Source organism: Daucus carota, chromosome 3 (assembly GCF_001625215.2).
Source record: "Daucus carota subsp. sativus chromosome 3, DH1 v3.0, whole genome shotgun sequence".
Classification (NCBI taxonomy): Eukaryota; Viridiplantae; Streptophyta; class Magnoliopsida; order Apiales; family Apiaceae; genus Daucus; species Daucus carota.
The window spans coordinates 1,300,124-1,323,081 of NC_030383.2; the positions used below are offsets into that span (position 1 = coordinate 1,300,124).

Here is a 22,958-nt window from a genome sequence, read left to right on the forward strand (position 1 = left end):
TGGACAAGCTTACTTTTTCCGTTCATTAGTTGAGCATTTTATACATAAAACAAAAAGTGAAGATTGTTAAAAACAATTTTTTACAAAAACACGAACATGAAGAGTGGCGAAAACAAACACACAAGATGTTATGAAACAGCGACGGTTCTCCCTGCATAAGGTTCATATATTGTATCGGCTATTCTTGAGGGTGGCCAATACCGGAGAACGGATCTACTGATTATGTTGCTGATGGGGAGAGGACCCCTGCATAAAGTATGACAGAATACAGGACGTCAGGATCAAAAAGTGCCTTGCGTACAATGATCATATGTTGAAACTTATCACTTCTATTTATATATACCTATTAAATCTACCATATTTTGTAAAATACATGTCAAGCAATCAAATTTAATCGAAATTAATCTTACCAGTTATGAGAATCGTAACTATTATTTCGATTGTCCCCCAACACAAACACATGTTCCTCAGGCACAACCTGTAAAGAGACAGAACAATCAACCAAGCTTCTTAGACACGGTTTCAGATACTGAATGTACAGGTATTCTCGAAAGGACTTGAATCCTCCAATACTTGAATCTCCCAAATCCATTCATTTAACCTTGGATCATTAGATTTAGGGATGAGCAAAACCGAACCAAAAACCGAAACCAAAACCGAAACCGGAAAAACCGGACAAAACCGAACCATTTAAAACCGAACCAATTAAAAAACCGAACCGAATAAAAACCGAATAAATAATATGGTTGCGGTTTGGTTTTAAATTTTTAAAAACCGAATACAAACCGAACCGAACCAAATTACATTAATTATATAAATTTATATTATATTATATTATATATATATATATATACATATATATATATATATGAGAATAATAATATTTTTACTATATTTAATGATTGAATTATTTACGGAGTCATGGTTAGTCAGTTACAGCTTACAATTTCAGATGGCTCAGTTTTGTATTTTGAAGTCCAGCCCACCAGTAACCACGGCTTCATGCATTCAGTAGTTTTGGTAGAATTAATTGAAGTTGTTGAGCTTCTGTTATTGAAAGCTCATGTTCCTGCTGCAACCTGGTTTGTAAGGAAGGTAACTAAGGTGGTGTTTGGCTACGGCTTTTAAGCCGACTTCTGGGCTTATAAGTTAGAAGCACTTATTTCGTACTGTTTGTGTAATAAGTCAAGAATCACTTATAAAAAGCTAGGAATGCTAGCTTTTGTTTCAGGACTTCTGCTTATTTGCCAAACACTTTAATCACTTATAAGTCTTGTCTGGCTTCTAACTTCTACTCCACTTATTTATTTTAAGCAATAAGCACTTATTTTAAGCTCAGCCAAACGGCCCCTAAATGTCTAGCAGTAGGAGTTGGACTTGTGGGCTGTATGGAAAACATGGTATTCTTTCACTGCATAGGAAACAAGTTATATATGGCTTTTAAGTAGATTCAGCTTATGTGAATTTTTCTTTGAAAACGTTTTTGGTACACATTTTTTATTATTTGGTTTTAAAACCGAAACCGAACCATTTCAAACCGAAACCGCACCAAAATTATTTGGTTTGGTTTCGGTTTTTGATTTTAGAAACCGAATTAATATGGTTACGGTGCGGTTTTTGGTTCAAACCGCACCAAACCGAACCACGCTCATCCCTAATTAGATTAATGCATGTCTACTTTATAATTTTACTATGGATAAAACTTTTGTGGGACTCATGACATACATCCAAGGTTACCAAATGAAATTGAGGGAATCATGTACCAGAGGGGTTCATTCCATTAAATAGCAAGTTTCAAAACATACCAGAGGCTTCATATCATAAGCAAGTGGCTCCAAAATATAGTCCTCATCTTGATCAACTCCATTTACAATCAATTTTCCATCTCGAACCTATTGGAAGATCGAATTCATCAGTAATTGAACCAGTTGATTAATAACTTGCGCTACAAATAGACGTTTCTGTAAAAAAATATTACCTCAACAGAGTCCCCAGCTTTTGCAACGACGCGTTTTACAAATGCATAATCAGCGCTATAACCAATTTTCTACACAAATACAAACAATGTCAGTTTTCTACTCAAATTATGAAACAAGATAGGATTATTATTCCCAGATTACAATCTTGGATCATATATTGTACCTGAAGAATTGGAGGCGCACTGAATATCACAATGTCCGACACTTCTGGGTTTCTGAAAGCATATGAAACCTGACACACCGAAAAAGAGCACAGAACATTAGGCAAGTATTGATAATCCCAGAAACAGCATTCTGCACCAATAAACCAACATTCACTTCAACGAAATCATAATACTAAGGAAAACACCAAATTACACACTGAAAAAATAAAATCAATGAGCCTTTCCAAAGCCACTCAGTTTAACACCAATAATTTGGTATTTTCCAATTTCCATAGATATCCAGATTAATTATTTTACCACAAGAAAAAACTTTGATAACACTAGAAACATTGTGTTTGGTTAGTGAGGATGGAATGAAAGATTTACAATGAAATTATAGGTGCATAAGAGACATGGAAGCATCAAGAGGGAAGCAGACTTCAGATTATAAAGAATATAAAAATTAAAATTTGTGAAGAAAATGATTTAATTTGATATATGTCCATTCCCTTAATTTAAGAATGCATGAACCTAATAAAGGAAGGTAATAGGATGAAGGAAGATACATGATGCCTTTAATCATTCAGATACACTAGTTCTGTGTTGTGACGAATGAAATTTGGAGGAAAAGGAATGAAATTGGAACTATATTATGTGTAAGTGTTTGAAATTTCCATTCCTACAACCTTAACTACAGCTCAAGCCCCTATATTTGAGAATGGATCCATTCTCCATCATCCACATTTTCTTCCCAAATATAACCGTAAGAAATTTGCAATCATTTTTTTACATATCTTCCCCTACCTTTTTATTACGTCCCATTCTCTAATCTCTCCAACCAAACACAACATACCTTTTATTCCACTAATCAATTTCATTGGTACCAAAATAACCATACAACAGATCATCACTGAACTATAGATACTACAACTGGTATTAAAGATTAATTCATTAGTGCATAAACATAATTTGATAAGCTAGTGCCAAAAATCGACAGAGCAGTATATACATTTCTTCTACATTAAAGCAGAGAATAGCCTAAAGTGTCCTCTGAACTTAACAAAACACATGAAATATAACAAACCATATATAACCGTTGCACAATTATTATTTTTATCATACTAAGCCACTAAGTCCATTAAATAGCAATCATGTGGTACTTTCCAGTTCCATATATATCCAGATTAATCCATTTATCACAAGAACAAACTTAATAACAGAAGAAACATTGTATTTGGTTGTTGGGAATAGAAGCAAAATTTATGATGAAATTATAGGTGCATAACAGAGATGGGATCATCAAAGAGGGGAGAAGATTAGAGATCGAAAAGAATATATAAGAATCAACATTTGTGAAGCTATGATGCCTTTAATCATTCAAATGAGTGTTGTCTTTAGTTAGGATCAATGTGTAGCGAATGGAATGAAATCAGAACTATAGCATGTGTAACTGTGCAACTATTAAACATTTTCATTCTATATTCAATTTCATTCCTACAACCTAAACTAGAGCTGAAGCCCCTATATTTGAGAATGGATCCATTCACCATCATCCCCATTTCCTTCCCAAATATCATCATAAGAAAATTGTGTTCGTTATTTAACAAATCTTCCTTCCTACCTTTATTGTTTCCACATTCATTCGGTACGTTCCATTCTCTCCAACCAAAACACAACATCCATTTAATTCTACTAATCGATATCCTTGATACCAAAATAACCTATAACAACAGATCATCACTAACCCATAGATACTAGAACCAATATTAAAGTTCAACTTATTTGTGTATAAACATCATTTTATCAGCTAGTGTTCAAAATCAAATGAGCAGCTAGTGTTCAAAATCAAACAAGCAGTGTATACATTTCTTTGACACTGAACCAAGGAATGGCTAATACATACAAAATAAACAACAAAGGTAAGTGTGGGTTATTTATACCTTCTCTGCAAGAATGCGATCACCAACATCAAGAGTCGGAGCCATAGACCTCGAGGGAATCGACCTAGGCTCAGCCAACGACGACCTAAACAAAATACTAACACTAATAGCAGTAAAAGCCGCCTTAGCATCCTCCGAACAACAACTCAACAGCTTCGCCAACCAATTACTCCTCTCAAAATCAACACCAGAAAATCCCCCACAACATACATTCACATTGCCCCCTTCTGTCCCTCCCTTATCCACCTCAGCCCTAACTCTCATCTCATTACAAGGTAGCCACTTATAAACATGTAAAAAAGGCGAAATCTCCGAAACAAAACCCGAAGATTTCAACACCGAGGTCAACTTAGACCTCGGTGTTAAATTCAAGCTCGAACAATTAGTAAAAATCGTTCGAGCTGAAAACGAGCCACGAAAGCCCGGACTCGTAGTCCGGGCTTTCGTGGCAGCGTTTAATACCAGGTTGTTAGCCAGGTAACCAGAAAAGTTAACGGTAATCTTGATAGCCATAATGGTAAATTTGTAAAGACAAAGAAAGTAATTTAACAGTGTGAAGTTTTTGAGAATCGAGGAGAGTAATAGAAACCCTAACAGCACCAAGAATACATTGTGACTTAACGAGAAATCAGGGTTTGTGAAAATTAGATGAATCGAAAAGGATTAAGTAAAAAAGAGGAGTGAAGGGAGATCAGAGAGATCGAAACCCTAGGGAAAAAAAAGATGGGGACTGTAGAAAGAGATCTCTCTCTGAGAATGATCACAGAGAGAGAGAGAGAGAGAGAGGGCGTTGAAAATTTGTGATGATCCAAAAATTGAGACGGGTGTTTTGGGTTGATTGGGCTTTTTTATTGCTGGCGGCTTTGGTGTTTGAAATGACGAGTTTGCCCTTGATTTTTATGATAAGTTAAATTGTTACACTGTTGGGGTAAAGAAGTAAAGATATGATTTTAAATAAACGCGATTATAAAAAGTTAATTCGTGATTCATACAATTAAATTTTTAACTACTCTTGTGTATTTTAACTTTATACTGAAATCATTTTTTTAATTTTTAAAATCAATACTTGTATAATTTTAAAAGAAATCATCTCTTGCCGATTTTTGGTTGTCTTCTGAACTAGGACTAATATTCTTTATATATTTCTTATATATTTTTTATAAGTTGTCTATCTTTTATATTTTTAAATGTCATGATGAGATAGGTATATCATAATTTTTAATTAAAATTTTAATTATATCTATTTTTAAAAGTTATTTTTAAAAATATCGCCTGTCCGAACATCTAAAAAATATTTGCAGAAAAATCAATTGACTTTTTGAAAGAATGGAAAAACTATTAGTAGTTAGTTAGAGCATCTCCAAGAGACTCTTCATTTAGGCTCCTAACTTGAGATTTGAGGAGGGAGAACCAAAATGTTGCTCCAAGAGACTCTTAAGTGGCTCTTAAATCTTAAGAGCCTCTTGTTTCTCTCTCCTCTCTCCTCAAAGTTAAGAGCCACCACATGGCTCCTAACTTATTTTTTCACAATAAAAAAATCCTTCCCTCCAATCAACCTCCATCTTTCCCTCTCTTTTGTTATAGTGGAGCCCAATATATGAATAAAATATGAAATAGAGAAGAGATGTAGAGAGTATTGTTGGAGTTTACACTCTTAACTTTGTCCTAAATTACTAAGAGCCACATTTTTTATATTATATTTAGGAGCCAACAAAGAGGCTCTTGGAGATGCTCTTAGAAAGTAAAATATTAATCAACTATGTCAGCCACTAAAAAGACCTCGAATATCAACTTCGGTTAGTAGATCAATTATTATGATAACTGTTAATTATTCTCTTAGAAAAATCCCTTGCATGTCAACTCTATGCATCAGGAATCGACATGAGTAAGATTTCTTTTATGTGACATGACTAGTAGCCAGTTTAGAAATTTTTTAAAAAGGAAACTCTTTAAGCATAACCTAGTCCCTTGATTTCTTCTGCAACAAAATGTTGTGTGCGCAAACCCATCAAAATGTCAGTCACTGCAGATATATTTGCAGTGGCGAAACCAGGACACTGAAACTAGGCTTCGAGAGTTCAAGTGTCAGTGGCAACACGAACCTCTGAGTATGTAAAATGTCTGCACTTGACCATTTTGAGGTAAAAAAGGCAAAGAAACTACTGTATCATTTAGCGGTAGCAGCTTCCTCATAAGAGCATCTCCAATAAGAGGGTGCTAAGATAGTTGCCCACGCCAAATCATCATATATATTAATATTTTATTTTCATTTAATTTTATATCAATTTGACAACATTTTACTCCAATAGTTAGCAATCTTTGATAGTTGCCAATGTGGTCCCCTAAATTAAATTGTGAATGATTCATAAACTAAAAAAAAGCATGATTAATATAAACTTTTTGCACTTGTAATGTACTTTAACCATTTTAGGAAGTTGCCAAATTTTGGCAACCTTGATAGGCAACCTCTTGGCAACCATACAACTCCAATAGGTTGGCAACCAAGGGTGTCATGCCACATAAGATTTGGCAACCCCTATTGGAGATAGCTCTAAATAATTACTTTTGAAAATTCTGTGTCGTCCACCAAAATGGAATAGAGGTGAAGGGGGGAGTCTTACTGTTACTGAAAGCTCTCTTTGGCCTTTGCACTTGTATACATGGAAAAGCTAGCACACCCATATTGACTTTACAAGTTGACAGGATCATCTTGAGCTGATCAGTTAAAAGGTCACGTCGTTAATGAAATGCAGTCTACTCTTCTATTGATAATGACTTGAATGGTTTATCGAGCTCTTCTGGTGAAAAGAGCAGAGGCCTGTAATCAAATACTACTCCCTCCGTCCCTTTGATATGTATACGTTTGGATTGGACACGGAGATTAAGAAAAGTGTATAAAGTAATATAAAGTAAGACGAAACAGAAAGAAAAGTGAGTAAAATGGTGGGACCCATCAATATATAATTGATAGATTTGTAAAAGTGGATGAAAGTAGTGGGTGGTTGGATGAAAACACTCAATGCGCTAATAAAACACATGATATGATCATGGTGACTACGAACACAAAAACATGAAAATTATTTGTATTTGAATGTGGCCTTAGAAAGATTTATGCGCTCTCATTCTCCTTTACTCCCTCGTCTTTGTAGCGATACCAAGACGAACAGAGAAGGTAGAACCCGAAATTCAAGACATTCAATGCGGCTAATAAGTAATAGAAATGATTCAGTTTATCCCGGTTCAGGTTGTTGCTACTAAGCCACCCGCCACTAACATCATCCACCACATTCACGATCACCGTGCTCAAGAAGTATCCAATGGACGTCGAAGACCATGTTAAGGACGTGCCTAATGACTTCATTCCAGCTGAGCTCTCCGAGTAGAAGAAGTTTAGCAGTCCAACCATTGTGAACATATCAGCCATTCCAAATATACCGTATTGGATTCCTAACCATAAAACGCTCATTGGCAGCGGACCTGGAGAGTCCACCATATTATGCTTGACAGCGACATGCTTGCGCCTTGTCTCTACATATCCAGCTACTACCATTGCAATAGTTGAGAGAACGAGTCCTACTCCAATACGTTGCAGATGTCGGATTCCAGTGGGAATTCCTGTTAATTTTTTGAGTGCTGGAACACAAATGCGGTCATATAGTGGCATTATTAGAAACATAAAGAATAGCGGAATGACTGGAATGGAAGAGGCAGGGACTTGAATACCGAGGACTTTCCTGTCCATGGTATTAGCTTGTTGGAGAGCAAAAGTTTGGTGTTGAGCCAAACATGTATTCAAGAAAATTGTGCTAACTACAATTGGGAGCATTCGTAAAATGATTTTTGTTTCCTCAACTTGTGTCACCGTGCACACTAAGGATGGTCCTGCATTCGATGAATTTGTAGTCCTAATCATTGCTGCTCGGTCCAGGAACCTGTGGGTTCCATTATCATAGTTAGTAACAACTACATTGAAATTTTACTAGCCGATAGTATGTGTTAGAATATAATATGATCATGATAAGCCCTTCTCCCAACACCTTGAGATTCTGGGAGAATTGATCTGATACCATGTTAAGTGACCAATTCTTCCTATCGGGATCATATTATATTCTAAACAGTATGTGATGATCAATATAAAGAATCGGAGGAGTTATTACATGAATTGGTCTGTTCTCTGGAGAATCTCAGTTTCTGTTTCATCTTTATCACCACTTATCTCATGAAATCCCTCTGCGGTTTCTGGATGGGGAAGGTTACGGTTTCTAAATGCAGCCACAAATACCTGTGTCATCGAACAAAGCATAGTACTATCAATCACCAATAGGTATTTTGCAGGCTAAATAAGTTTGTAATTTATATTTTAACCGCTTAGTTCTGATTTACGTTGTATTGAACACTGTCCTCTCCTCATTATACCTGAGCTATCCGAGTGAGGGGGCTTCCTTTGGGGTCATTATGCCTATAAAAAGAAACTCCACTGCATAAGAACAAAACTGCAGCTAGTACTGACACAGTAGACACTCCGAAACCCCATTTCCAACCTTGATCTGTGTTAAGCCATACTAAGAAAGTGCAACCTAAAATAGCTCCGCTAACAAAGGAAAAGAACAGCCAGTTAAAGTAAGTAGGGATCTTTTCTGCTTCTTCGGGATCTTTCTCATCGTATTGATCAGCTCCCATTGAGGGGACTGCTGCTTTCATCCCGCCTGCTCCTAAGGCGACTAAATACAGACCTAAGTATAGCATCGCGACTTGGCCACTGTCTGCTTTCTCACATTGATTCATCAGAAGCGGAGAAACATCCTTGCAGGGCAAAGGCCTCAAGTGTTTGCTAAATGCCTGTGTTGCTAGAACTGCATATCCCTGCAAGTAATTCAATCCGATATTGAACCAGACTACACAACTAATTACAAGAAAAAAATTTGTTTACTAAACCAGGGGCAGATCTAGTAAGAGGCGATGACTAGAGATGTTCAAAAAATCCGAAATCTGAAATCCGATCTGATCCGATCTGGAAAAAAATCTGAAAAATCCGATCCGAAAAAAACCCGGTCTGGCCCGGCCCGGCCCGAGGGCCTAAAACAGGCCTAATATTTTCAAAAAAACCCGGATAAAATCCGGATTTTTGAAAAATCCGGGCTTTTTATAACTAAACCGGGCCTAGTATTTTTGGAAAAGTCCGGCCCGGCCCGGCCCGATTTTTAAAAAAGCCCGGCCCGATCTGGTTTGAAAAAAATCCGGATTTTTTTGGCCCGGTCTGGATCTGGCCCGAACAGATCTTTTGTGCATCTCTAGCGATGACACGTGTCCCACCTAAAATTTAAAAAGTTTACAAAATTGTACAAGTGCCCTCAGAAAATTGAAAAACATATAATGATTTCCAAAAATTTGCTTGGTGCCCCCTAAGATTTCACGTAACATGGAGATCGGTTAACATTACCAAGACTTCTAGAGATCCGAACAGGACACAACTTTTAAATCTGGACAAGAAAGTATCACAAACGAAACCTCCAAACAGCGATAGCAAAAACGTAGAGCCCATGTAATTAGTAAGCATTGTGGCTGATTTTGTCAGACTGAAGTTCATCGATCCATAAAAGTAAACAAATAAGCTCACTGCATTGCCTATAAATGGTATGCTCTCGAGCCCATTCGTCACTGCAGACGTAGTCACGTAGTAAATTAAATCAATTACTGAGAATATAAATCACAAAAAACTCATCATAGAATTGTATATGTGATATGTACCAAACACAAACAGGGTGGCTCTCCTTCCTCCCCGCCGCGTCCTCTGTTTGTTTTTGGTTCCCAACTCTACTAGTAGGTCGCTCTGATACAACAGAAACTCTAAGCATTAGTAATCAATGCATGCATGCAACAATATGTAAACAATATAAGACGCTGGTCCATAACAAGTGATTGTGTCGTACGACCATCTTTGAACGGTTTTTATCGCTATAACACGATATTCAGAGGCCATGTAACCTCCCATATTCACAGGAAAAGTTTAGGATTAAAGTTTTCAGGAAAAAAACGCTCAAAGATGGTTGAGTCAATCGTCTGTTAGAAACCGGACCCAAGAATATATTACCATCTTTGGAGAGCTTTTATATGGTGGACAAGGGAAATTAAGTATGAGCTAATTATACAGTGAAATCTGCCATTTTTTTGCTGTGTTGAAATCAAAATGCTTAATTTTTGAGTCTCTTAATGCAACTCTGAATTTCATTCAATTATATATGGTAAAAGGAAGGCATGCAATTCTTGACTTTTCATACATTCTCAGATTCTGCTTAGCTAGATCATGCAGAGTTCCTCTGAATCCTCTGATCGTGAGGAAAGAAGAGACGCATTTGTCCTGATTGTGAAACACATTTTACTGATTTATGTGTAGTAAGTAATTGTTGTGATCGATATACGGCTCTTCCGGTGAAAAGGACGAAAGAAGAAAAATCGGCAATATTCAGTCGTCTTTTCTTTAGCACAATAAAGCTTCGTGTGTAAATTGTAATACCTAACCAAATTATTACTTTCACACCTATTTTCCGTCACAATTATCATTTTTTTATCCATTTTTTGAGTGGATTTTTGATACAATAGCCTAGAATCCATATAATTTTTTTGGGATTCAAACAAAATGCTTCAAAATCTTATGTATTTTGATAAGATTTCAATATCACAAAATTCATCATTTTGTAAAATCCAAAAAAATTATTGATATTTAAATACTATCAAATTTTAATGAATTTTAAATAATCTGAATTGAATATGATAGGATTTGTAAGTATAATTTAAAATCATGAATAATACAACTAAATTTTGTAGTATAGTTTAAAATATCAAGTGAATAACTCAATATTCTCATAATTTTTTAAAAATCCAATTAGAATATAATTCGAATGAATTTGTTTTCAGAATCTCAATTGGACACCCCATTCATTTTTATTCTCGAGATCTTTGATTTATTCAATTCAAACCATCAATCCAAACCTGGATACATTTTCATAACTACCGACAACAATTTAATATTTGCAAACTACTTTTATTTAGAAATATAAGCAGAGTGGATTGGTAAAAAGAAGAGAGAGAATAACATCTCAAACATTTAAAAGGGAAACGCTCCTATAAGTAATGTCTCATTTTATCATTACAAAACAATTCGGCAGCATCTTCCCGAAACACCACCGTCAACCCGCCGAGACCTCCGCCGCCGGCCGGTCAGTAGACATTTACCTAAAGTCTCACCACTTTCAAACAAAAAAGCAAAATAAAAATAGCCTCGTATAAATGCAATAACATTACTCCCTCTGTTTTGAAATAGAAGTCGCTTGATTTTTTTACACGTATTTTTAAGCCTTTTGACCCCATGCTAAAAATGATTATTTTTGAAATTTTCTTTTTTTAAATAAATATATATGTTTAATATTATTATTAAAAAAAGAAAATTTCAAAAACAATGATCTTTTAAGCATGTAGTCAAAAAATTATAAAATACGCATAAAAAATATCAAATAACCTATATTTCAAAAAGAAGAGAGTATTTAATACACTTAGGTAGTGTTTGGGGTTGCTGTAGCAGACAATAACAGCAGCTTTTTGCTGAAAAGCAGGTGAAAAACTGTTTGGTAAATCGAAAAGCAGCTTTTCCGAACAGCAGCTTTTCAAGCAGGTCCTCTCATACTTTTGGAAAAAGCTGCCTTTCAGCTTTTGCAGAATGCTGTTATAGATTTCATTATAAAACCTCACCAAAATTATTACTTTTTTTTATATTATAACTCAAAATAAGTAAATATCAAAAAATTACCAAACAGTTATCTGATTTCTACAACAGCACTTTTTCTGACAGCACAGCAATTTTTAACAGCACTCTCAAACAGATCCTTAGATTTGTTAAGCAGTGACGTTAGTGTTTATGCTGACGAGACAAACTCTCCGTACAACTCATTTGACTCTGTCCTTTCACTTGTTACAAAGACCCTTCTAGATTTTGACCTATATGCACGTATTCTATGGTTTAGTTCCATAATTATTTAGGTTTGTACTCAAAAATCCGGACTTTAAAATATTTTGTTTGTGTAATTGGAACCGGTTTAAACTTAATAATAAGTTTAAAATTGACTTAAAATTAAAACTTAATTTGAGGTAAGTTTTTTAGTTACTTAATTTTTTTAAAATTATTTTTTGGGAAAAAATATCTATAAGACATGAGTGGTCTATAAATCATTTTAATTTTTATTATTATATTTATAATAACTCATAAATTATTAATAAGTTAAAGTTAACTAAATAGACATTTTATACTCGGGTTAATTATCTAATTGGTCACTGAAGTGGACTTTATGTATCAAGTTGGTTACTGAACGAAAGACAGTATCAAGATGGTCACTAAAATAACCTTAAATATATCAAGTATCCGAGTCCAAGTTATAAATATATTATTTATAGAGTTTTCCACATTATTAAATGTTACAACGACCAACTAAAAAGTTATTATAAATACTAGAAGTCATAATCTTATTGTTGGTTGTGGTAACATTTAAAAATAATATGTAAAATTCTGTAAATAATATTTTTATGACTTGAACTCATATTTTGAGATACATGTTTGATATTTATGGTTATTTTAGTGACCATTTTTGACACTGTTTTCAGTTCAGTAACCAACTTGATACATTAAGTCCACTTCAGTGACCCGCCAGATAATTAACCCTTTTAAACTCCCTGACTTATTATATAAATCACGTTTTAAGTCATAGTCATAAATTCAGTCGATTCCCTTACTCCCTCGTCTCTCTTGATTACACATTTTAAACTATCATTAGATATAATGTAATGATTTTTTAATTTTTTTGAATAAATTTTATATACAAAACAATAATTTTTAAAAAAGTTGTAAAAATATAATTATATGCATCTTTAAAATATGTGTCGACAAAAAAAGTTTAGAAATGAAAAGACAAAAAGAGTATTTAATTTATGAAACATTTGTGTGAATATTTATAATAATTTAGTTGTATACACGTTGAATTGAGTTCATGATCAAAGACCCACCGTGACCCGATTGGACTATGATTATGAAAATTACTGATTTGATTAATTAATTATTTAATCAATTCATAAAAAAATTCAATTTTAAAATTAATCCTCACTTGTTTTATTAAGGTTATCGTAACAAATTTCATAAATCCTATTCATTTTATATTGACATAAATCAATTTCTACGTTTTCACAACTGACTCAATCCAAATCTTCAACATATCTTATGACTTATCTTAATTTAATCTACACTCTAACACATCTCAATTTACGCGATATTATATTATTCTCCGTTTAAGACCATTTACTACTCCCTCCGTCCCAGTCATTTGTATACAAATGGCTGGGACACGGAGACCAAGAAATGTGTAAGAAATGTGTAAGAAATGAGTAAAGTTAGATGAAAAGTGGGTATAGTGGTGGGACCCGTTTATATTTAATAATAGATTTGAGATAGTAGAGGAAAGTAGTGGGTGTAATAGTGTTTATATTATTATAGAAGGGTGATAGTGGAGGAAAGTAGTTGGTGTAATCATGTTTTATATTATAAAAACTTACCATTTTTGGTATGTATACAATTGATGGGACGTCCCAAAAAGGAAACTGTATACAATTCATTGGGACAGAGGGAGTATCATAGAAACAAGTCGAATATCACAGAAGATCCTGACATAACTCTGACACTGTACTTGTTACTCCCTCCCTCCGTTTCAATTTACTTTTCTCGCTTGAAATGTCGGGACTGTTCATAACATGATACAAATTACTAATTTACGTCTAATCTATAAGAGTAAACATAGTCAGGAGTGATCTTGTTGGACTCGTATTCACGAGTAATTTAATACGGTGAAGTTTTTATATTTATAATAATGTGAAAAATTAAAGATATTGATGTTTAAAAATATGTGTTGACAAATATGATAAAAGCAAACAGGAAAAGTAGTAAGGGACGGGTCGAGTAAAATTTACCCCACCCATACTGTGATAAAATTGTTCTCGACTAAACGAAACTGTAGAGGACAACATTTGATTCACATTCAATTCCGCGTTTTTGCAGAAACTGCCAAGTCTTACTTAATTATTTAATTATGGTATATACAAAGTGCTAGTTGTTGAGTACGTGTAAATAATTTCATACTACCATAATAAAATTTATTTAATTTATTAATGTACGTAGTATTGACTTTTAGTTGATGACACCAGCATGGAAATGAACTTGTAGCTACTGGTTCAAACCCTTGACTTGGTATTGCTTATCAAATCTCTTGTGGGTGTTGGAATTTGATAGTTGGACTTTGTTTTGCCTTTGTTCTGGCCTTTTAGCTTTTGTTGATTACTTCAATTCTTGATTTTCTCAGAGAGAGTGAGATTGAGACTTGAGAGAAATACGGGAGAGAGATAATATGTTTGTCGAGAGAGATTAAGAGAGGAGAGAGAGAGATTGAGAGAGAGGGAGAGAAATTGAGAGAGGGAGAGATAGTGGGAGAGGGGGAGGGGGAGAGAGATTGAGAGAGAGAGAGAGAGATTTGTTGATGTGAGCTTCTCTGAGTAATAGTACTTTCAGGGGTTCAAAAGATATCAGTTATAGTTATATACAGGTTTATATTTAGCAGACCCAGTAATTACAGAGAGTAAGGTGTTGTGTTTAAGGTTGTCTAGTTGTAATACTTGAAAATTTATTGTGGGTGTTTGCAAGAAAGTGTTATAGTTTAGTTCTATATCTGCAAGTATTGATACTTTATGCCTTTTTTGAAAAATGTGTTTCATTCTAAGCCATCATCTTCTACATCATCTTCGCCATCGGAGTCTCCGTTGAGTAGCACAAGGTCATTAGGTTCGAAAAGGAAGCTGACTAGGCAGCGGAAGCTGAGACATGTGACAGAATTTGATTTGGGTTTGCAGCCTGTTGATGATAGGTCAAAGTCTTTGCCTGTTTCGCCTAATTCAGGGTCGTTGTCGCCACCTAATTTTAGGCATTGGCCTGTTAATGCTGTGCCTCAGCCGTTGCCACTTCCTGAATCACTTTCGGGGTTTAAAACAGGTGACAGTTCGCAGTCTAATGGAAGGGGTAGAGGAGGGGAGGGTACTTCATCGAGCTTTGTGAATGCAGGGTAAATTTATATGATTAGTCGATTATCAATTCTATCAAGTTGAGAATGATATGTAGATGTGTTTGATTGAATGTCTAAGATTGTTGTATGAAAGATTTGTAGTTTATATGCTTAATTGCTTGTTGGTTAATATAATTATAAAAAGAAAAGTTTGATGAATTTCTTAGTAATGATCGATGTTATCTGGTTGCTGATTGTTATAAGCCTCCACTGTGTTTTGATTGGCTTAACTGTATATTATATATCTCTGACAGTACTCAATATTGTATAAGTGTTTAGAGTTTCATGCCTATATTAGTATCTGATTCAGTTAGTTTCTTGTCATAAGCCCAAGAAAAAAGTTGTACATCTTCATAAATAGCATTCCCTAATATATTCTTCTTTCGTGTTTCTTTGAGATAAAGTATATATCAGTGTACTACGTAATTAGTAAGAAAGTTATTGATAACATCTTTTTTTATGAAATCATCAGGCAGAGTCCAAATCATGTTGCCAGGAAATCACCTACAGTTCCAACCTATCATCGGAGAGGATTCCGTCAAGAAAATGCTAGTGATGCGCAAAGCTTCAGGCTAAATGTTCCCGCTAGGAGTGCTCCAACTAGTGGCTTCTCAAGTCCTGCTGTTAGCCCACAAAGGTTCCACTCGGTAAATTTTCTCCATTCTTCATATGATCTTCCTCGTGAATCCAAGAGTTCAAATGATGGGAATGCAGTATCTACTTCCCATGTGTTGCCGGAAAGGATTACAGCCAGTCCTGACCATTCTCCTCTTCATAGTCCAATATTACTAAGTCCCCACCGTGGTACCAGGAATCCTTCTGGTATTGCACGCCATTCAATATATAAGTCTCTACCTGAAAGTCCTGTGGCATGGCCTGAAGGTAATAATTCCATCGTCCACCCTTTACCCCTTCCACCTGGAGCCCCGGTGCCTTCACATTCACCTTCACCTTCACATTCACTTAAACCTTCTCACACAACAAATGGATCCTCAACGAAAGGTCAATGGCAAAAAGAAAAACTCATTGGACGTGGTACATATGGGAGCGTTTATATTGCAATTAATCGGTAAGATACAAAATTGCATCTTCCTTGCCATTGTTTCGCTGTAGTTCATGTCATATATATCAAAGGGCATAGTGTAATGTCTCGCTGTTTTTATTGTTTCCTGTTATAGTAATGATGGAGCTATGTGCGCAATGAAAGAAGTTGATGTTATTTCTAATGACTCTAAATCTGCTGAATGTATAAAACAGCTGGAGCAGGTTGTACTCTAAATCTTTGTCTTTACTGTTCCGAATTTAAATTATACTTTAAACTTGCAACATAACTTCAAGATCGAAGTTGTACTAGTTAGGGGACTGAGCATGAAGTTATCTAATGTCAGAAGTCTACTTGGTATAGATCAACATAAGAGGCATTTTGTTTTGTTTACTGGTGTCAACCCTTTTTTTATAAATTTTTTGTGGGAAGTTTTCCCAAATTTTGCAAGTTTCTTGTTTTCCATCTGGTTTTATATTACATTTAATATTTGTAGTTCCACAACCCGACCGATGTTCCAAAAACATAAGTAAAAGTTAATTCTAAATTATCTACTTATATTACTTTTAACCTTGGACTCTATCAGAAGCTTCCATGACTTGTTAGTTGTTATCTTCAATATTGCTGGACTTAATTCTCCGAGACACTTCTCCAATGTGATTCTTGTAGAACACAAATTTTGTATTGGAGATGCATTAGAACTAATGACTTTCTGATTTTATTTTTTTTGTTATGGAAATCTGTCAACTGCTTCTCGAACTTTCACAGCATCATGTTATTCTATCTCCTTGCTGTGTACCAGGAAATCAAAGTTCTTCAGCAATTGGATCATCCAAACATTGTACAATATCTCGGTAGCGAGATAGTAAGTATATTTTTGGTTTTATGTTACCTTGTGTTTTTTTGATGTTGCTGCTTATGGATGTCTAACAAATTCCAAAGATAATGAACTTATTTATCTTCTGCAGATTGAGGATCGCTTTTGCATATATTTAGAGTATGTTCATCCGGGATCAGTAAATAACTATGTCCGTGAGCACTGTGGATCCATAACTGAATCTGTAGTTCGCAGTTTTACCCGCCATATTCTATCAGGGCTGGCTTATTTACATAGCACAAATACCATTCACAGGTGAAGACTTCTCTTAGTTACTTAATTATCATTGACCGCTTAGTTTACCGTGACATATATGTAGCTTTTTTTTTTTTTTTCATTGATACACATTGGAGAATAGGCAATAGAGATTTAAAAAGAGGTATGACTTCTAGATATAATAAATAGATTGCTTCTGGCCTTCAGCTCACTGTATTCCTTGACTAGGACAAGAAGGCTGTCAAAAACATGCTGATGCTGATCCACTGAGTGTTATTGCGTGGTTGATGATACTTGTTGTATAGAGGCTGTATCAACTCAATTTGCTTGTTATGTTACAGGGACATTAAAGGGGCAAATTTACTTGTCAATGCCTCAGGTGTTGTCAAGCTTGCGGACTTTGGGCTGGCAAAACATGTAAGATATAACATTCTTTAGCCTCCTAACATGGCGTTTGTTATGTTTTTTCATCTTAAACCGTATACTTATATTATAGATTATTAGATCTTGATCTGTTTTCAACCATTCTATATAATTCAGAATCTTCTACCTTAGTTGTAGGACTGGAAACTTTGGTGTAATATATGTGTCATTAAGTTGTTCATCTTATTATAAGCATAAAATTTTCCTTCAAATCTCAAATGTGTAGTTGAAAATATTTGTGGTGAAATAAGTCGAGCAAAAATATTGAATTATCTCAAAACAAAATTTTAAAAATTATCAAACAAAGAAATAAATGTAACACCAAAAAACTAGCAATACGAAACTGATTCTACCCTAGTAATCAATTGAACCTGGAGAATGTGTGTGTGGGTTTAGCAATTAACATGAACCCAGACTGTGTATGACTTATATATGGAAGGGCCTATATGGATTTTCTGTAAGGCATTATTATTTCTTTTCATTTTGTGTAATAATTTTTTTGGTTCAACTGTGCATTTTTTGGTTGTACTCTTTCTTTTCTCTTACGTACATGGTTGGTTCTTTTCAGCTTACGAAATATGCAGTCGATCTCTCTTTGAAGGGAAGTCCATATTGGATGGCTCCAGAGGTACCTACAATTATGCTTGTGATAAAAAGTCGGCTTTGCTTGTTGTCAAATGTGTTCTCATATATTTTGCCCCAGGTATTGCAGTCTATGATGCGAAAAGATTCAAACCCAGAGCTTGCCTTTGCTGTTGACATATGGAGTGTAGGTTGTACCGTTATTGAGATGCTGACTGGAAAACCACCATGGAGTGAATATAATGGGGTAAGCATCATGCAGCTGCATATGTTACTACTTTTAATAAGTCTAGCAAAACTCTTAATGTCTTATTTATAAAATAGTCAACAGTTAGGTTGTTGGTTCATGGTATTTACTCTTGTAAATCATTATTTCTTATGGTTTCTTTGTCTTACTTCCATCAATTTTTTTTATCTTTTTGGTGGGCAGAAATACGTGTAAAAATTTGTGTTTCTAATGGAATACTGGCTGTTACAAAGCAAATGAACCAAGACCATTTGTTTAAGCAAATCCACAAAGTCGCGGGAGAATAGTTATAATTCTAGCTGTGAGAGGAGGATAGCGATTGAAAAGTTAAGGAATTTTTTTGACCGGGGGGTTAATAGTTCAAGAATTCAAGTATGTGAACTATAGAGAAAAAACGATGCATCTATTGTTGTTATAAGTTCTAAATAAGAATTAGTAATAGACATAAATGTTAGTTTCAATGTAGATATTTTGTTGATAATTTTTTAAAAATATTTTAGCAAGGTAAAAATGTTTGCATGGTCCATTAGATATAATAGATTATAAGGTTTAGAGTCGTATGCATTTGATTCGATCCACCACACGCTCGAACCTAAATTATATTATCATAAATTTCTATCAAATATAACTTTTTTTTATTGTACGTTTGTGATCCAAATATTTTCTCCTCCGCATGCAGAATATACTAGGCGGTTTCACTTCTGCGGTTGAATAACCCTAGTTATATTTTATATATGTAATTTTCCTTTAAGTTTTTATGTGACGTGTAATAATGTCAGTTGATTATACAAAACTAAACATAGCATTGCACCTCCTGGAGGTATCTTACGAAAACAGCCATGGTTGCCCTTCTGCTTATAATTTTATGCACTCAAAGATCACTCAGCTTCATACCTCTGCCAAATCATCTTAGTAAACAGTTGAGATTGATTTAAGAGTATATCCATCATAATATATGTTAAAAGTACAAATATTTTTACTTGTTAATTTTTAAAAACATGACTTGCGGCCTGTTTTAGTAATAAGAAGCATGATTAGTTTAACTAGACACGCTAGATATTACAGTGAAATGTCAAATTTGTGTTTTACGAATCGGGCCTTTTTTGTTCAACATGTAGGAATGTTGAAGATATGTAATAGACAGATTTTTTTTAAAGTTTTCTGCCTTGTGAAGTTGTTTAATTGTGCCTATGTGTTAGGTACAAGCTCTGTTCAATGTCTTGAACAGATCCCCGTCCATCCCAGAAACCTTATCTGCAGAAGGAAAGGATTTCCTCAGAAAGTGCTTTCAGAGAGATCCAGCAGATAGACCAACTGCTGCTGCGTTACTTGACCATCCATTCGTAAGAAATAAACAAGATCAAGTCTCAAGTTGCAGACGCGAATTTTCTGGTCTTAAATTGCATGTAAGTCTTCAGACGCCATTAGTGGTCTCAATACATTTGTTTCATCTTTATGTTGTGTTTGGTTGGGGTGAATGAAAATGGAGGGAATGGAATGAGATTTGAACTAGTTGAATGTATAATAATTTCATTTCTTCTACCATTCCATTCCTATCGCCCTTAACTAGAGCTCAAACCCTCCATTGTGAAGAAATGCTCCATTCCTTATCACACCTATCTTCTAACCCAAATCTTATTATACAAAATTTGCACTTACTCATTTTTCTCAAAGTCCTCCCTTCTACACTCTATTATTTTCTTTTATTTATACTCATTCCATTCCATTGACCCCAACCAAACACAACATTATAGTTTTGCAAAGACTTGAATGATATATATTAATTGTTATATATATATATATATATATATATATATAGAGTCAAGTTCTATGGAGTACAAAAAATATTGGAGTATTGGAGTACAATATTCATACAATATAATCTAGTCATTTAAATCTTAATTTTTTTTGTTCTACAATATTTGTAAATATCCGACAACCTGCCGATTATATTCTACAACATAAACATTTAATGAAAAGAAAGAACAGTTACTTTTATAAATCGTAGGACATTATGTTCTGCAATATAACTTATAAGCAGAACAATAATATTAATGCTTGTTAAAGTTGAAAGATATCAATGATTAATTGATAATTATGTTTAATACTACTTATAAATGATAAATTATATATAAATTTGGATAATCAAAGATATTATTTATGATTAAACTAAAAAATTATGATTTGTACTCCAATCCTCCAATGTTTTTATGTACTCCATAGAACTTAACCCATATATATTTATTATATAATACATGTAATTGTTTTTATTTCAGGATGCATCGATGTCCTTAATTAATAAAAACAGACAAAATTTGAGGTCTGTATCACCATGTAATTGGACTCAAAAGGGAAAAGCTCCTAGTAATGGGTAGGTTTTACTTTTTACCCTGGCTTTTTTTATGCAAGAATCTTTGTAACAATGTTTTTTGTATGGTTGCCGGCTATGTCTTGATTTAGTACAAATTTTTCTGTTATAGCGTTGCTCGTGCAGTATCTTATCCTGAATCTCCAGACCATTTTGGTACATCCTCAACAGATTTCAGGGAGCATTTGCAAACTAAGCCTTCAAATACTTCTAGCAGTTGGTCACGCAAGAGCCGGAAAGTACAACAATCACCTCACCACTAGGACTCCTGGAAGGGAAATCCAGTGTTCGAAAGATCACAGAAGGATTATAAGTAGAGATCATAATTTCATGTATAGTGTAGTGACATAGAGAATCGACTTTTTTGTTTTTAACCTGAGATGTTCTTCGTAACCATTAGAGAGTAGTTTTATGGTCTGTGCTACCTTTCTCAAGGAGCAATACTTTGGATTGTGATCTTGGGTTTGTGTTGTGAGCTTGCTATATAGGAATGCAGCTTCGTGAAACAATGTAAATATTAGTCAAGATGTCTTCAAATTAGAAATAAAAGGCAGATGCTAAATAGACTCATTTCTTTTGTTAGAATGAATGAGAAGAATCGGGTTTCTTTTACTTGCTATGGTGATGTGCCTTTTAAAATAGCATATAAACAAACACCATCTTAAATATTTAAAGTTATATATTTCCACTCTCGAATTAAATCTTTAAAACTTAAAAGTATGAGAAATTACAATTACACACTAATATCATATATTTCAAATATTATTTTTTGGGTCCTAGTCCCCAGCAACAGGTTGTCGGGGAGAGTTTATATAACATACACATTCAGGGGTCGGATTCATATTTCAAGGGTCCAGATTCAAGCAAATTTTTTTTCCCATCCGTTGGAAGAAGTCCGATCCGCGGGAAATTATGGTTTTCCGCGGAAGGGAAGAAGTCCGATCCGCAGGAAATTATAACGGATGGGAAAAAAAAAATCCGCGGAAGGGAAGAAGTCCGATCTGCAGGAAATTATGGCGGATGGCAAAAAAAAAAAGGGTTAAATGGCTATTTGATCATCGAACTGAAGCCCAACTTGCAAGTAGATAATCAAACTAAAAAAACTTGCAAATGGGTGATTAAACGCAAGTAAACTTACAATTGAATGACTAAACTCAGACTCAACTTTCACTGACGTTAAATCTAGTTGACTTTAAACGGTTTTCGTTAACCATTGCCACATGGACTACACCTGGGCCAGCAATAAATTAAAACAAAACCTAAATCACACCTCACAAAACCCAAAACAAAAAGCAAAAAAAATTAAAAAAAAAAAAACAAAAAGCAAAACATTTATGTTTTAACATGCATAGACCAGAATGGAAGTGGACATAGAGCCATAGAGGGGTGAGGAAGGATGTGAAAATGGATGGGAAGCTGGGAGATCGAGACGGAGTTTGTGATGGTGAAGGGGGAATCCAGAGCTACTGCTCTCCTATTGAACGGTAATGATAATTCAGGAACACCTTGCATCAGTGGAGTCAAGGAACATACATGTACATTTCTCTCACAAATTTAATATTTATAATAATTTTTATATATTATAAATGAGTAATAGAAATAATATATATATTATTATTTATATATCAATTTTTTAATATTAATATATATTTTTGATGATTTTACTTTTTTTTATTTTTCTTAACTAATTACAAATTTATATTTTTCATATTTTTATTTTTTTTATTTATAGGAAATAATGATATTATTTCTTGTATCATGGTGATATATTGTATCATAAAATATTCATATTCATTTATATTTATTAAAAATATATTATTATAAAATATTAAAATTATTAAATTATTTATAATAATTAATTAATATAAAATTTTAAACCATTATTATTTAATCAATTGACTATTAAACTTATATTAAAATATACCAAGAGGATTCATGATTTTAATTTATTTTATTTAATTAGTCATGTTTGGGTTTCATTACAACAGATGCGA

At 34.1% G+C, this 22,958-nt stretch overlaps 3 protein-coding genes across 5 annotated transcripts; 1 reads left to right on the forward strand and 2 right to left on the reverse strand.

The window, feature by feature from the left end:
- Window positions 1-4,891, reverse strand: LOC108215446 (thylakoidal processing peptidase 1, chloroplastic-like). The gene is made up of 6 exons (XM_017387951.2): window positions 4,063-4,891; window positions 2,143-2,211; window positions 1,979-2,047; window positions 1,806-1,892; window positions 411-478; window positions 1-246 (listed from the first exon to the last, which is right to left on the reverse strand). Exons 1-6 carry the CDS (start codon window positions 4,573-4,575, stop codon window positions 129-131), a joined length of 924 nt encoding a protein of 307 aa, XP_017243440.1. The 5' UTR covers window positions 4,576-4,891; the 3' UTR covers window positions 1-128.
- A 1,689-nt stretch (window positions 4,892-6,580) lies between these two features.
- Window positions 6,581-10,054, reverse strand: LOC108212004 (protein NRT1/ PTR FAMILY 4.6). Its single transcript, XM_064090956.1, has 5 exons — window positions 10,048-10,054; window positions 9,503-9,720; window positions 8,479-8,925; window positions 8,220-8,344; window positions 6,581-7,994 (listed from the first exon to the last, which is right to left on the reverse strand). The coding sequence occupies exons 1-5, from the start codon at window positions 10,052-10,054 to the stop codon at window positions 7,172-7,174; spliced, it is 1,620 nt and encodes a 539-aa protein (XP_063947026.1). The 3' UTR covers window positions 6,581-7,171.
- Window positions 10,055-14,293: 4,239 nt separating this feature from the next.
- On the forward strand, window positions 14,294-21,534 carry LOC108214852 (mitogen-activated protein kinase kinase kinase 5). Of its 3 annotated transcripts, none has more exons than XM_017387068.2 (11): window positions 14,294-15,209; window positions 15,682-16,278; window positions 16,388-16,475; window positions 17,054-17,116; window positions 17,220-17,383; window positions 17,686-17,761; window positions 18,336-18,395; window positions 18,471-18,596; window positions 19,796-20,002; window positions 20,873-20,967; window positions 21,077-21,534. In XM_017387068.2, the coding sequence occupies exons 1-11, from the start codon at window positions 14,839-14,841 to the stop codon at window positions 21,225-21,227; spliced, it is 1,998 nt and encodes a 665-aa protein (XP_017242557.1). In that variant the 5' UTR covers window positions 14,294-14,838; the 3' UTR covers window positions 21,228-21,534. The 3 variants fall into 3 exon arrangements, with proteins under 3 accessions (XP_017242557.1, XP_017242559.1, XP_017242560.1); XM_017387070.2 differs by having other exon boundaries at window positions 14,700-15,209; window positions 18,480-18,596; window positions 21,077-21,473; XM_017387071.2 differs by having other exon boundaries at window positions 14,700-15,209; window positions 21,136-21,311.
- The last annotated feature ends 1,424 nt before the right edge of the window (window positions 21,535-22,958 follow it).